The 14,275-nt window shown below is 34.9% G+C and overlaps 2 protein-coding genes across 2 annotated transcripts; both read right to left on the minus strand.

Annotated features, from left to right (window-relative positions):
* Positions 1-3,560: 3,560 nt before the first annotated feature.
* LOC132168513 (receptor-like protein EIX2) lies at positions 3,561-4,273 on the minus strand. The gene has a single exon (XM_059579508.1). The coding sequence runs from the start codon at positions 4,179-4,181 to the stop codon at positions 3,639-3,641; it is 543 nt and encodes a 180-aa protein (XP_059435491.1). The 5' UTR covers positions 4,182-4,273; the 3' UTR covers positions 3,561-3,638.
* Positions 4,274-4,350: 77 nt separating this feature from the next.
* Positions 4,351-6,743, minus strand: LOC132169211 (receptor-like protein EIX2). Its single transcript, XM_059580281.1, has 2 exons — positions 4,489-6,743; positions 4,351-4,387 (listed from the first exon to the last, which is right to left on the minus strand). The coding sequence occupies exons 1-2, from the start codon at positions 6,741-6,743 to the stop codon at positions 4,351-4,353; spliced, it is 2,292 nt and encodes a 763-aa protein (XP_059436264.1).
* Between the last annotated feature and the right edge of the window lie 7,532 nt (positions 6,744-14,275).

Raw genomic sequence — 14,275 nt, forward strand, 5'->3', positions numbered from 1 at the left:
GCAAATGGATCTTCAAGAAAAAGGAAGGAATCCTAGGTGTTGAAGATGCAAGGTTCAAGGCACGTTTGGTAGCAAAGGGCTATAGTCAAAGAGAAGGTATGGACTTCAATGAAGTCTTCTCTCCTGTTGTGAGACATAGTTCTATTCGTGTTTTGCTTGGCATGGTTGCTTTAAATGATTTGGAACTTGAGCAACTTGATGTGAAAACTGCATTTCTGCATGGTGAGCTTGAGGAAACCATTTACATGCATCAGCCAGAAGGGTTCATTGTTGAAGGTAAAGAAGATCATGTTTGTCAGTTGAGGAGGTCGTTGTATGGTTTAAAACAATCTCCAAGACAGTGGTACAAGCGCTTTGACAGCTTTATGATCGGACATGGTTACACAAGAAGTAGCTATGACAGCTGTGTGTATTACAGGCAATTGTCTGATGGTTCTTTTGCTTATTTGTTACTCTATGTGGATGACATGCTTATTGCTGCTAAAAGCATGTTGGAGATTAAGAGATTGAAATCTATGTTGAGTGATGAGTTTGAAATGAAGGATTTGGGTGCTGCGAAGAAAATCCTTGGTATGGAGATTCACAGGGATAGAAAAGTGGGAAAGTTGTACTTGTCACAGAAAAAGTACATTGAGAAAGTACTTGAACGCTTTGGTATGCATAATTCTAAATCAGTGAGTACTCCACTTGCAGCTCATTTTAGACTCTCAGCAGCGTCAGCACCACAGAGTGAGGAGGAGGAGCAGTTCATGTCACATGTTCCTTACTCCAGTGCAGTTGGAAGCATCATGTATGCTATGGTGTGCACTCGTCCAGATATTTCACAGGCAGTCAGTGTTGTTAGTCGCTACATGGCGAATCCGGGCAAGGTTCACTGGCAGGCAGTGAAATGGATACTCCGTTATTTACGGGGCACTACAGATGTTGGTTTAGTCTATGATAGAGGCAGTGGTATCAGTTCCAGTGTTACTGGTTATGTTGATTCAGATTATGCTGGTGATTTGGATAAAAGAAGATCTCTGACAGGTTTTGTTTTCACTCTCTCGGGGTGTGCCATTAGTTGGAAAGCAACTTTACAGTCGACGGTTGCTTTATCCACTACGGAGGCAGAGTATATGGCAGCAGCAGAGGCAGCGAAAGAAGCTATTTGGCTCAGAGGTTTGGTTAGTGATCTGGGTTTGCAACAGGATGAGACTGTTGTATTTTGTGATAGCCAGAGCGCGATACATTTGACCAAAAATCAAATGTATCATGAGAGGACCAAACACATTGATGTCAGATATCATTTTCTTCGGGAGGTCGTGACACAAGGTGATATCATAGTGAAGAAAATTGCTTCGGCGGAAAATCCAGCAGACATGTTGACTAAGCCACTTCCGATCCTCAAGTTCAAGCATTGCTTGGGCTTGATTGGTGTTTGTCGTTTGTAATTACCCTTAGGGGTGTTGGAGGAGACGTCTTGAGGAGATTTGAGTTGAAGACTTGATGAAATTCAAGTCAAGGTGGAGATTTGTCAGATTTTGTGACTTGTTTTCACAAGTCTTACCGTGGGCCCCACAACAGTATGGCATCCCATACTCTTTGTCTTGTTTTTTTTCTCTCCCACACGTCTCTCTTTCTCTCCATCTATTGAGCTTCTTCTAGAAGCTTTGAGAAAAGGCTGGCTTTGTTTTATTTGAAGCCATTCGGTCATCAAGAAGGCAGAGAGGGCAGCAGCTACTTTAGCAAGAAAAAGAGAGAAAGAAGAAAAGAAAAAAACTGCCGAGAGAGAGAGAGAAAGGCTTGTGCTGTTGGGAGAAGAAGATGCACCATTTTTCTTCATTTTGATCTCACTTTTGGAGTGCTGAAATGCTTAGAGAATTTTAGAGAATATTTTTCTCTTTTGTATCTAATTCTCTTTTGAGTGAGATTGGGGTGTATTGGGGCTTTTGGGTTTGAGTGGTTTTGTTTATACTACTCTTTGTACTCCACTCTTTTGTTAGTGAATTTCTCCTGGATCGTCTCCGCCAGTGGATGTAGGCTTGTTAAGCCGAACCACTTAAATCTTGGTGTCTTGTGTGGTTGTGTTATTTTTCTATTCTGCACTTTTCTACTTCTTTGGTGATCTTGGATTTGCATTTGTCACAACAGTCACATTTAGAAATTCACCCAAGTCACAACAATTTAAATTTTGTTTAATTTGGTGGAAGAGGAATTGTTATGACTGACAATTGTCATCAAATTATGTTTTGATTGATGTACATATTTAGGGGAAAGTTCACATAATCTCCTCAAACTACCACTCAATTAACAATGTCCCCCCTAAACTTTCAATTGTGACAATGTCCCCCCCAAATTACAAAAAATTGTCAATGTTCCTCCAATGATAAAATTACCCTTAGTAAAATATAAACAAAAATACTAAAACTTCTAGAAAAAACCTAAAACTAACAAAAAAAAAAAAAATCCAAACTTGGCCAATTTTTTCTTTTTTAAAATCAATTTTATAAGAAAAAAATTAAAAAAAAAAATCGATTTTTTTTTTAATAAAAATTGAAAATTTTCGTTTCTTTTTTAAAATCAATTTTATAAGAAAAAAATTAAAAAAAAAATTCGATTTTTTTTTTAATAAAAATTGAAAATTTTCGTTTTTTTATTTTATTTTTGTTTTATAATTTTATTTAAATAAAAATTTACGTTTAAAAAAAATAAAATTTTCGCTTATTAAAATGAAATTTTTTGTTTTTTAAAACTAAATAAAAAAATAGTTTTTAAATTAAAAATTTTTCATTTTTTTAAAAAATCATATATATATTTTTTTAATTTATAGGGATATTTTTGTCTTATTGAGAAATCTATAAGGGCATTTTTGTCTTATTGTTAGCCTTGGGGGGGACATTGATAATGTTTTGGTAGTTTGGAGGGGACATTATCACAATTGAAAGTTTGAGGGGAACATTGTCAATTTGGTGGTAGTTTAAGGGGAGTATGTGGACTTTACCCATGTATTTATGTGTATTTGGTATATATGTACATATGCAGAGAAATACATATATAACATTAAATGATTACAAAATTTCCAAGCTATATTACTTTGATAATGAGCTGCATATTTGGTGTTAACTCTTGATTATTAACAAATGTTAAGGCAACTAGCTAGATAGTTCAGAAAAAAAAATAATAATAATAATAAATGCAAATATAGGTAATTACACTATTTGAGATTTTCTTAATCCATTGGAATCGTATTTGTAGCTCAAGTCCACTTTTGTATTACTTATAGTTTAGAGTACACAATTACCATTTTTTCAATAGATTTTTTGATACTTACGGTTTTTCTGTGCATTGGGTTGGAAGAAATTTTTTCAATTCAATTTACGCAATTGCTATGTGTCTTTTACCATGTGAGAAATATATGCTTATTTAATAGTTTTAACAAAGTTGGAAAAGAAATCTATTGAAAATATTTGTTTCTCACGAGATGAACAAAAAAAAAAAAAAATTAGTGGAATGGAATAAAAATATAAAATGTCTCACACTAAAATCATTCATATATTTGACTTTACCACACTTAATTGGCACATACATTATTACAGCAACATGAAAAACATAATATACATAATTGATCCATATTAAGGAAAGCTCCAATACCCACAGCCTCAACTTCTCTCCGACTTGACCTTCCTTAGTAAGTGAACAAATTTGATCATAACAAACACAACAACCTTTTCTTTCAAATTATCAAAGCTTCGAAAGTAAGCTTGTCTCCATGATGTTTTGATAATCAGTGTGCCACAAACTCCCCAAAATCCAACAATAAACCCAGCTGTCATGCTAATGTAAAATGAAAATGACTCAATTCCCCTTCCATATTTGCCGGCTACTCTGTTACCGCCATTTGGTGCTACTGTAGGTTTAGTTTCATCCTCTGAACACTTGGTTAAAAGAGGAGACCCACAGGGTAAAGAATTACCTTCGTAGATAGATGGGTCATTAAGTGTTTGAAGTTGATTTCCTTGTGAAATTTTCCCAGACAAGTTGTTGAATGACAAATTCAAGCGACTTAAGAAGTTCAAAGAAGACAAGCTTTCAGGGATAGGACCAGATAACTCATTCATTGAGAGATCAAGTGATTCTAACATGCGTAACTTACCAATTTTTGTAGGAATTCTTCCAGACAGATGATTCATTGATAGATTCATGATGACTAATTTAGAGATGCTTGTTATATTATCAGGTATTTCTCCTGAGAGGTTGTTACCCGAGAAGTCTATTGAATGAACAAGATAAAGGATTGGATCATCGTATAGATATTCTCTTCCCTTAGAAACCAGCTGCATTTGCTCAAAAAATGGAATTTCACTATTTTTGTCAGAACTGAAGTTTCCTAAACATTGAGGGATTGCTCCTGAAAAATCATTGTGTGCAAGGTCTAGAATTCGAAAACTTGAAAGAAGACATAATTGTTGAGGTATGTTCCCATAAAACAAGTTGGACCTTAGACTTAACCTCAATAAAGATGGTAGACTTTCTCCTATCCATGTTGGAAGTTTTCCAGAGAATCTGTTTCCTCCAAGATCAAGGGTTTGCAAGTTTCCATAGTTTCTAAAGAAAGTGGGAAGCTTTCCTTCAAGATGATTTTGGCCCAATGATAATACCCCTAATGCACCCAGATGTCGCATTGATATGGGAATGTTACCGGATATATTGTTCTCTGATAAGTCCAACACCCATAACAGTTGTAAATCCTTCCAATGACTAGGTAGTTTCCCGGATAGAGAATTGTTTCTCAAAATAAGACATGTCAATTCCTTTAGCATTCCAATAGAATGTGGAATCCTACCAGTAATTGTATTTGAAGACAGGTCCAACCAAGACAACTTGGGTAGTAGCGCCACTATGTTTTCAGGAATAGGTCCAGAAAACATATTCTTATAGAGAGATATGTCACTCAAATTACTAGGAAAGAGTGGGAGTGGACCCTCTAAGTTGTTGGAACTCAAATCAAAATAATATGCCGAAGGGTGAAATTGAAAGTATGGTACCTGCCCACGTAGTTTGTTGCCGGATAGACTCCAAAATGTGACCTTTGGGCAAGATTTCCAAAGGCCATGCGGAATGGTGTCAGAAATGCCAACATTGTTGAGTGACAAAGAATTGAGTTCATTTTGTGTTTTTATCCATGCTGGAAAGTTTGGGCCAATCCACATGTTTGTTAACTGAATATCTCTCAACTTAAAAGGAGGAACCCAATCGTGTTTGACATCTAAAACCAATGTCCACTTTGCAGAAAGTTTCGTAGACAGGGTAAGGGATTTTAACCGGGTGAGATTTTGAAAATGAGCTTCAACTAGGACACCTTTCCAAGAATTCTGAGCAAGGTTCAATGAAACAAGCATTGATAGTTTCCCAATGCTTTCTGGAATTGTTCCATTCATTTTATTGTTCGAGAGGTGAAATGTTTGCAATGATGATATGTTTCCAATAGAATCTGGAATTGAACCCAAAAAAGAGCAGCCTTGGAAATCAATAGTTTTCAAATTCTTGAGTCCTTCCAATGAATAGGGCAAGTTGCCCCCGAGCAACATATTTTTACTCAAATATAGATACTCAAGGCTACTGTTGGAACATTGAGATAAGCCATCAACAAATTCAGTTATATCCCCACTTATATTGCTGCTCTTCAGATCTAATGTTTGCAAATTGCAAAGGTTGGCGAATGAGTTTGGAATCTTTCCAGTAAAATGGTTGCCAGCTAAATTCAAGCTGCGCAAGCTAGTTAGATGTCCCAGACCAACTGGAATAGCACCTCTAAGCGAACTGGAATCAAGATTGATTAATGAAAGGCCACTCACATTTGACAACCAGTGAGGTATAAAGGAATTAAAACTGTTGGAAGAGAGATCAAGGACTGAAAGCAATGTGAAGTTGATGGAGGAAATAGAGTGAGGAAGACTAACAAGTCCACAATTAACTAGGTGTAACTCCACCAAGGAAGGGAGCATATTAACCACATCAAGCCAATTTAGTACTTTCTTAAGATTTACGTCTCCCAGATTCAGGTACCTAAGAGAAGGAAAACCAACAAGCCACTGCAGGCTTTCAACCTCCAATCCTGGGGAGAAATAATATGGGTCGATGGAGGATGAAAATGAATTGAGGTCCAGATATTGCAGTCTTGAAAGATTCCCAAGATGGCTAGGAAGAACTTCAGCAAACATTGAGAAAGAGAGATTGAGATACCTCAAACCCTCAAGGGAACCCAAAAATTTTGGAACATTGTATCCATGAAAATCATTCAAGCTTAGGTCCATGTAACTCAAATGCTTTAAATTGAGTAATGAAGGACTTATCTTACCCCCCAAACATGACTTGTGGTAAGCTCTTACTACTTCATCATAATGATACTCATAGTCTAGATTATAAGAGGTTGAACTTTCTTCATTAATAAAATTAAATTCACTAACCGGAAATGGGTTCTTGAGGTCAAGCTTGACGACATATCCCGTGTTGTTGTCACAGGCAACACCTATCCAATTGCAGCAATCATCACTAACCCAAGAAGAGAGACGACCCGATGGATCCGTGAGACCTTCTTTGAAGCTAAGAAGTGCTTCCCTCTCCACTTTTGAGCATTTGAAAACAGGGCTTTGGGTGCATGAAACGGGTTTAATAACTTGTAGGTAGGATGCAGTTCCAAGTAGTGAGAAGAAAAAAATTAGGAGGAGATGAACAAAGTACATAAAGAAGTGGATACTAATCATTTTGGTAAATAAATCGTTAGACAGCAAAATGCATGTGATCATGTGATGCTTAGACATGCATGGGGTTCAAGTATTTATAATGTTAACGACAAGAGAGGGCTTGCACTACCTTCACCATCTTAGGTTGGAAGCAGCAGAAAGACTTTGCGAGCTATAGCCAGCTGTCATATTTTGTGGTCAAATTAAAGGTATCAATTTGCATTTTACAAAAAGAGATAAAGAGCAAAGGTTGTGGATGCAATTCTTTCAACTCTTCTTTATGACTCTCTGAAGAGTCAATGATAATTTGGTTGGGAAAATTAAGGAAACAGGTAATAATTCAATTAAACCATTTTGCACGGTATAGAGTTTTCCATCCAGATCCTTTAAGACACAAATTGGTCATAAATTATATATAGAATGAAATATATCTATGTAAATCAAAATAAATCCCAAATTCCCTGCTAAAATGTCACTCATTTTTCCGAAATTCTACCAAGTACATCTAATAAATCAATTTTACATGGATTGTGGAAAAAAAGATCGAATGTATACTTGTAATTTTATGTGATGTTGTGGATTAAAAGGTCAAAATGTAGATACTTGTAATATTAGGTTGTGACTTTGTGACAATGAAAGCATGGAGTGGAAACTTCCACATATCCACTTTCTTGACCGACTAAGAAAAAATCCAAGAAATCCAAGAAAATAGACCAGGCAATGTGAAATGAAGAAGATGTACATTTGCTTTATTAATTGGTCTGCCCAAGTTTACCTAAATGCAAAGACTCAATGCTTATCAAAGTCTATTAATGTACATGACAAATTAAATGAGTGAAGACATTCGACGCGCCTAATACTCCCTTCACTGACTTGAGTAAAAAACTCTCTATGACAGATAAGAATCTACCTATAACACACAAATATATATTAATTATGATTCCTCCCACTAAAATAACCTTTGTGGGGTTAAATTTTAATAAGGTGAAATCTTTAAAATGAGTTCAATAAAAGACACCAACTCAAAAATTAAATCAATTTGCAACTGAATAATGTTAGAAGGAAGACTCTTGTTAAATTAAAGAATCACTAATAAAAAAAAAAAAAAATTAACAATGATACATGAGCTCCAATGGACCAGTCATGTCCCGCCTCATGCATGATGTGGTTATCCTTACTTTTGTCTTCTATTTACAATTTTTTTATTATAATACGAGATTATGCTAAAGGCAAGGCTTATATATAAATAATATATCAAAACGATGCCGTTTTGGTGTTATATAGCAAGATCAGCTGAGACTAATCTCCGAACAATATCTCTTCCAACATCAGATATCTGTAAATGAAGTCCATCCTCGTCCTACTAAGCGATAATAACTGAAAGTCTGAAACAGAGAACTTGTGACATTCTGAGTTCATGTAGGAATGAAATTTAAAGAGTATATATGCTTCATGAAAGACATGGCCGGAGAGATGTATGTGTTTCAGGTCTGATCCGTGGATGACTTGGTAAAAAGACATATGGCGTGATATATTGTCGATGTGGTACTCTTAACATCTTGAGAAACAGTTAGAAAACTAAAGTCGGTTAAAAGTTTCAAAATGGAGAGAAGCAGAATGTGAAGAAGTGGATACTGTATTTTTAGTTAACTTGAAAATCAGTTGTTCTTAATTTTTTGACATTGTATTATTGGGGAACTTTGTCATATAGGTCAACGACTAAGGGTCGTTTAGGATTGCAATTTCAATAGGTACAGTTTTAAAAATTGCGTTTTTGAAATCGCTACTTTTTTAAATCGTAAAAGCGTTTGGTAAAATATGTTAAAAAGTACTTTTTTTTTTTTTTTTTATCAAATATTTGTTATGCAAAATTGTGATTTTGATTTAAATTCGTGCTTTTTTAAATAAGCACCTCTTAGTCTGCTTATAGAAATCTCAATTTTTTTTTTCCTATTTTATAAATCCAAGAAATGTAGACCATGAGAAATAAAAACGACTTACCTAACTTATCTCATCAATACGGCCTAGACTCTTCTCTTCAAGTCCTCTTCATGCAAATTGCTTGTTAAATTCCACGTGGACCCCATGATGTGAATTTGTTTTGCAAGTGATAATCAATAATATAGCGTATGGAATTTCTGGATATCACTCTCTTGATTCAATCCCAATAAATCTAAAAGAAAAATCAACTTTTGGAAAATAAAGAATCTGTAATTGCCGTCCACTTTCGGATTGAAAGTTCATCTCATCAATGCAAAGACTCAAAGACTCGAGGATTGGAGTCGTCTATCCCCAAATTGCACGTAAGTTCCACATGTAACATAAGGCCCTATGACTATGATGACACATAATTTGTCCGAGGCCGAGGGCTGGGATTTTAATGTTGTGGGTTTAATTAAAGTTGCGACTTCTTAAATTTAAACCCTTTTTTTTCGGAGTTTAAAATTTAAACTTATGAATAAAGATATTTTGCTTAAATTGTATTAAATCTGAATAATAAGTCAATATATGCCGTATATGTTCTAAAACAATGTGTATTTTAGAAAAAGAGATAAGAGAAAAGGTTGTGGATGCAATTCTTTCTACTCTTCTTTATGACTCTCTAAAGAGTCAATGCTAATTGGTTGGGAAAATTAAGAAACAGCTAATAATTCAATTAAACCATTATGCACGGTAGAGTTTTCCATCCAGATCCTTTAAGACACAAATTGGTCATAAATTATATATAGAATGAGATATATCTATGTAAATCAAAATAAATCCCAAATTCCCTTGTAAAATGTCACTCATTTTTCTGAAATTGTACCTAGTACATGTAATAAATCAATTTTACATGGATTGTGGAAAAAAAGATCGAATGTATACTTGTAATTTTATGTGATGTTGTGGATTAAAAGGTCAAAATGTAGATACTTGTAATATTAGGTTGTGACTTTGTGACAATGAAAGCATGGAGTGGGAACTTCAACATATCCACTTTCTTGACCGACTAAGAAAACATCCAAGAAATCCAAGAAAATAGACCAGGCAATGTGAAATGAAGAAGATGTACATTTGCTTTATTAATTGGTCTGCCCAAGTTTACCTAAATGCAAAGACTCAATGCTTATCAAAATCTATTAATGGTGTGACATGACAAAACGAGTGAGGACTTTCGACGTGCCTAATACTTCCTTCACTGACTAAGACTAAATCCATACAAACATAGACCATGGAAAATAAAAACATTAATTGATCGGTCCACATTGGTTGTGGAAGTTTGTCTAATTGTCTTAATGCAAAGAATCCACTCTTTGAGTCTCTGCTTATATAGAAATTGCGTAGTTGATCCTAAACACTGGCTTGACTAAAAAACTCTATACGACAGATAAGAATCTACCTATAACACACAAATATATATTAATTATAATTCCTCCCACTAAAATAACCTTTGTGGGGTTAAATTTTAATAAGGTGAAATCTTTAAAATGAGTTCAATAAAAGACACCAACTCAAAAATTAAACCAATTTACAACTGAATAATGTTATAAGGAAGACTCTTGTTAAATTAAAGAATCACTAATAAAAAAAAATTAAAAAAAAAAAATCAATAATGATACATGAGCTCCAATGGACCGGTCATGTCCTGCCTCATGAATGATGAGATTATGCTTCCTTTTGTCTTCTATTGACAATTTTTATATTGTAATACGAGACTTATAAATAAAATCTAATAACGATACATGCGCCACAATCGATCGGTCATGTCGCGCTACTCATGATGAGATTATGCTTCATTTTGTCTTCTTTTTACAATTTTTTTTTTATTATAATACGAAATATGATTATCACCGAGCGACGCCAACGGAAGGACTATATTCATTTGAAAAATACTAAATGATTAAAATGATCTATTTTATTTATTTATTATTAAAAAAAAAAAAATGAAAAAATGAAAAAAAGGGATATATCAAATTAGAGGAGTTCAAAACCCCATTCGGCCACTTTGATTTTGCTTTCCTCATTCTCTCACTTTCTCTCAACTCTTCTCATGTACACCCAACTTTTTTAGAGCCAAAACATCTACCACACTCCACTCTTCTATGTTATTCCACACGGTATGGCAGGGGAAAAGTTCATCAAAACATCCTTTTGATTAATTTTTTCACACCATTCTAAGTAGCATATATATACCTCCTGATGATAGCCTTGCTTGAATATTGAAAAACTGATTTGAACAAATTGAAAAGTGATTATATTGCTTTCATTGAAAATCCCATATAATGCTATTTTTCTTTTTATATCAATTGCATGAAGACATATATATGGAGAGATAGCCAAACCTATAGTACATATATATACATAATCTTCTTAAACCATTTTCTGGAATGAATACTAAATTCCACTACGTTTACGGTATTCATATTGTCCAACTTTTTCCCTTCAAAGAAAACATGTTGTTGATGTGTCAATCCCGTAACTTTTAAGTAATGAAAAAAAAAAAAAAAATTAATAGATAAATTTTTCCTCATCGATCTGAACTGAAAAAGAAGGAAATTGAATGAGTTTATACAACTGAAGCGTGAAGCTCATGCATCAATTTATAGCATATCATTTTCTATATGACAATATTATAAGTTTCGGTAATGTAATATTAGGCAAGCTGGTAATTAAGACCCTAAAATGGTTAAATCGATGACAAATGGTTATTGGAAAATGGGATGCAATACAAGAAATAATGCCTCACAATTGTATATATATAACTTTAACAAGCAAAGAGAAGATTGGAGCATATATTATTACAACACCTTGAGAAACTTATAATACATAAATAATGCATATTAAGGAAAGCTCCAATGCCCGTAGCCTCAACTTCTCTCCAACTTGACCTTCCTTAGCAAGCGAATAATTTTGACCATAACAAACACGACAATCATGTCTTTCAAATTATCAAAGCTTTGAAAGTAAGCTTTTCTCTATGATGTTTTGATGATTAGTGTGCCACAAACTCCCCAAAATCCAATAATAAACCCAGCTACCATGCTAATGTAGAATGATAATGACTCAATTCTCCATCGATTTTCATTGGCTACTCGGTTACCATCATTTGGTGTTACTTCATATTTTGAACACTTAGTCAAAAGAGAAGGCCCATAGAGTAAAGAGTTACCTTTGTAGATAGGAGAGTCATTAAGTGTTTGAAGTTGATTCCCAGCTGGAATTTCCCCCGACAAGTTGTTGAATGACAAATTCAAGTGACTTAAGAAGTTCAAAGAAGACAAGCTTTCAAGGATATGACCAGAAAACCTATTCATTGAGAGATCAAGTGATTCTAACATGTATAAATCTCCAATTTTTTCAGGAACTCTTCCAGTCAAATGATTCATTGATAAATTCACATTGACCAATCTTAAGAGGCTTGTTATATTACCAGGTATTTCTCCCGATAGATTGTTACTTGAAAGGTCTATAGAGTGAACAAGATTAATGATTGTATACTCATATAGATATTCTCTTCCCTTAGAAACCAGCAGTATATGATCGTCATGGTCAGTATAACTATAATCATCTTTACTCCAATTTCCTAAACATTGAGGGATTGCTCCTGAGAAAGCATTGTGTGCAAGGTCTATGATTTGGAGACTTGAAAGAAGACATAACTGAGGAGGTATGTCCCCGTGAAACAAGTTGGACCTTAGGCCTAACCTCAATAAAGAAGAAAAACTTTCTCCTATCGATATCGGAAGTTCTCCAAAAAATTTGTTTCCGCCAAGATCAAGGCTTCTCAGGTTTCTATAGTTTCTAAAGAATGAAGGAAGCTCTCCTTCAAGATGATTTTGGTGCAACAATAATATAACTAGTGAACTCAAATATCGCATTGAACTTGGAACATTGCCTGATATATTGTTATTTGCTAAGTCCAATACCTTTAACTGTTGTACATGTAAATCCTTCCAATGAGGGGTATAGAAGATTTTAGTTTTTGTGTTTTTTGCCTATTCAATCGTATGGCAGTGTTTCTTACTTATAATAATAAAAAGATTGTTTTGTTTACAAGATCAATAACTGAAGAAAACCTAATTCTATACAAATTGTCTTTGAGAAGTAATTCACTTCAGTTCTTGTTCCTACAAGAGTTTCTGTTGGAGCAAAGGTCCTTTGTCATTATCTTTATTACAATCGGTTGTTTGTGATTTATCTATTCCAATACGCCCCCTCAAACTCGACGTGGGCATGCTAACGTTGAGGTTGGATTTTAGCACCAGGAACTTCTGTGAAACTAGAGGTTTGGTAAGGATGTCAGCTATTTGGTCTTTCCCTGAGATGAAATGAATGTCAAGTTCCTTGGTAGCCACTAAGTCATGAACAAAATGATAGTCGATGGCAATATGTTTTGTTCGTGTATGAAACATGGGATTGGAGGAGAGATACGTGGCTCTGATATTGTCGTAATGTAAGATTGGAGGATGCTGGAAATGCTGACCAAGTTCACGGAGAAGAGCTTGAATCCATACCAATTCGGCTGGGGCATTTGCTAAGGCTTTATACCCAGATTCGATGCTAGATCTTGACACCATGGGCTGCTTTTTTGAACTCCATGAGAGTAGATTTCTGCCGAGAAAGGCGCAATATTCAGAAGTTGATCGACGATCATCAAGGCATCCCACCCAGTCAGAGTCTGAATATGCTGTAAGAGAATGTGAAGATGAGCTATATATTGAGAATGTATGATCACTTGTGAACTTTAAGTAACGCAGGATGCGCTTGACTATTGTCCATTGGGTGTCTCAGGGTTCCTGCATGAATTGTGATACCTTGTTTACGACAAATGACAAATCTACGGTATAATGAGGGATCAATGATTGTGAAGCCATCAAACTTGCTTAAATGGGAAGAAGCTAACATTGGAGAGGATATAGGCTTGGCAAACATCATGTTTGTTTTTGTAAGCAGATCATGTATGTAACGTTGTTGAGAGAGATGTAGAGCATCTTTTGTCCAAATTGCTTCAATGCCTAAGAAGAAGTACAATGGTCCAAGGTCTTTGATGGCAAAGGATAGTTGCAGGTCAGCAATAAGTCTTGGAATAGCCGCTTGGTGGGAGCTCGTAATGATGATATCATCGACATATATTAAAACAAAGATAGTAACACCATTGCATTTATAAATAAAGAGAGAGGAGTCAGATTTTGAACTTTTGAACTTTAGTTTATAAAGCTGTGAACTCAATCGATCAAACCAGGACCTTGATGCCTGTTTTAAGCCATATAACGCTTTGTGTAGTTTGCAAACTGCATTGGGGAAGTTGGGATGTGTGAATCCTGGAGGTTGGAGCATATAAACATTTTCCTTGATAACACCATGTAGGAATGCATTGCTAACATCAATTTGATGAATAGCCTAATTCTGAGTGATGGCAATAGTAAGGATAGTGTGTAGAGTGATAGGTTTCACTACAGGGCTGTAAGTTTCATCAAAGTCGATCCCTGGTTGTTGGTGGAATCCCTTGGCTACTAGCTGAGCCTTATATCTTTCAATGCTCCCATCAGCTTTTTGTTTGATTCGAAATACCC

This window comes from Corylus avellana, chromosome ca2, assembly GCF_901000735.1.
Source record: "Corylus avellana chromosome ca2, CavTom2PMs-1.0".
Taxonomy (NCBI): Eukaryota; Viridiplantae; Streptophyta; class Magnoliopsida; order Fagales; family Betulaceae; genus Corylus; species Corylus avellana.

Bases quoted from the DNA above. Each gene is read 5' to 3' on its own strand.
- LOC132168513 (XM_059579508.1), bottom strand. From the start codon at position 4,181: ATGAATCTATCAATGAATCATCTGTCTGGAAGAATTCCTACAAAAATT.
- LOC132169211 (XM_059580281.1), bottom strand. From the start codon at position 6,743: ATGATTAGTATCCACTTCTTTATGTACTTTGTTCATCTCCTCCTAATT. The intron at 4,388-4,488 runs GTTAAGTCTAAG...ATGATTTTTCAG, and splicing joins AGTCTACCATCTTTATTGAG to GAGCAATCCCTCAATGTTTA.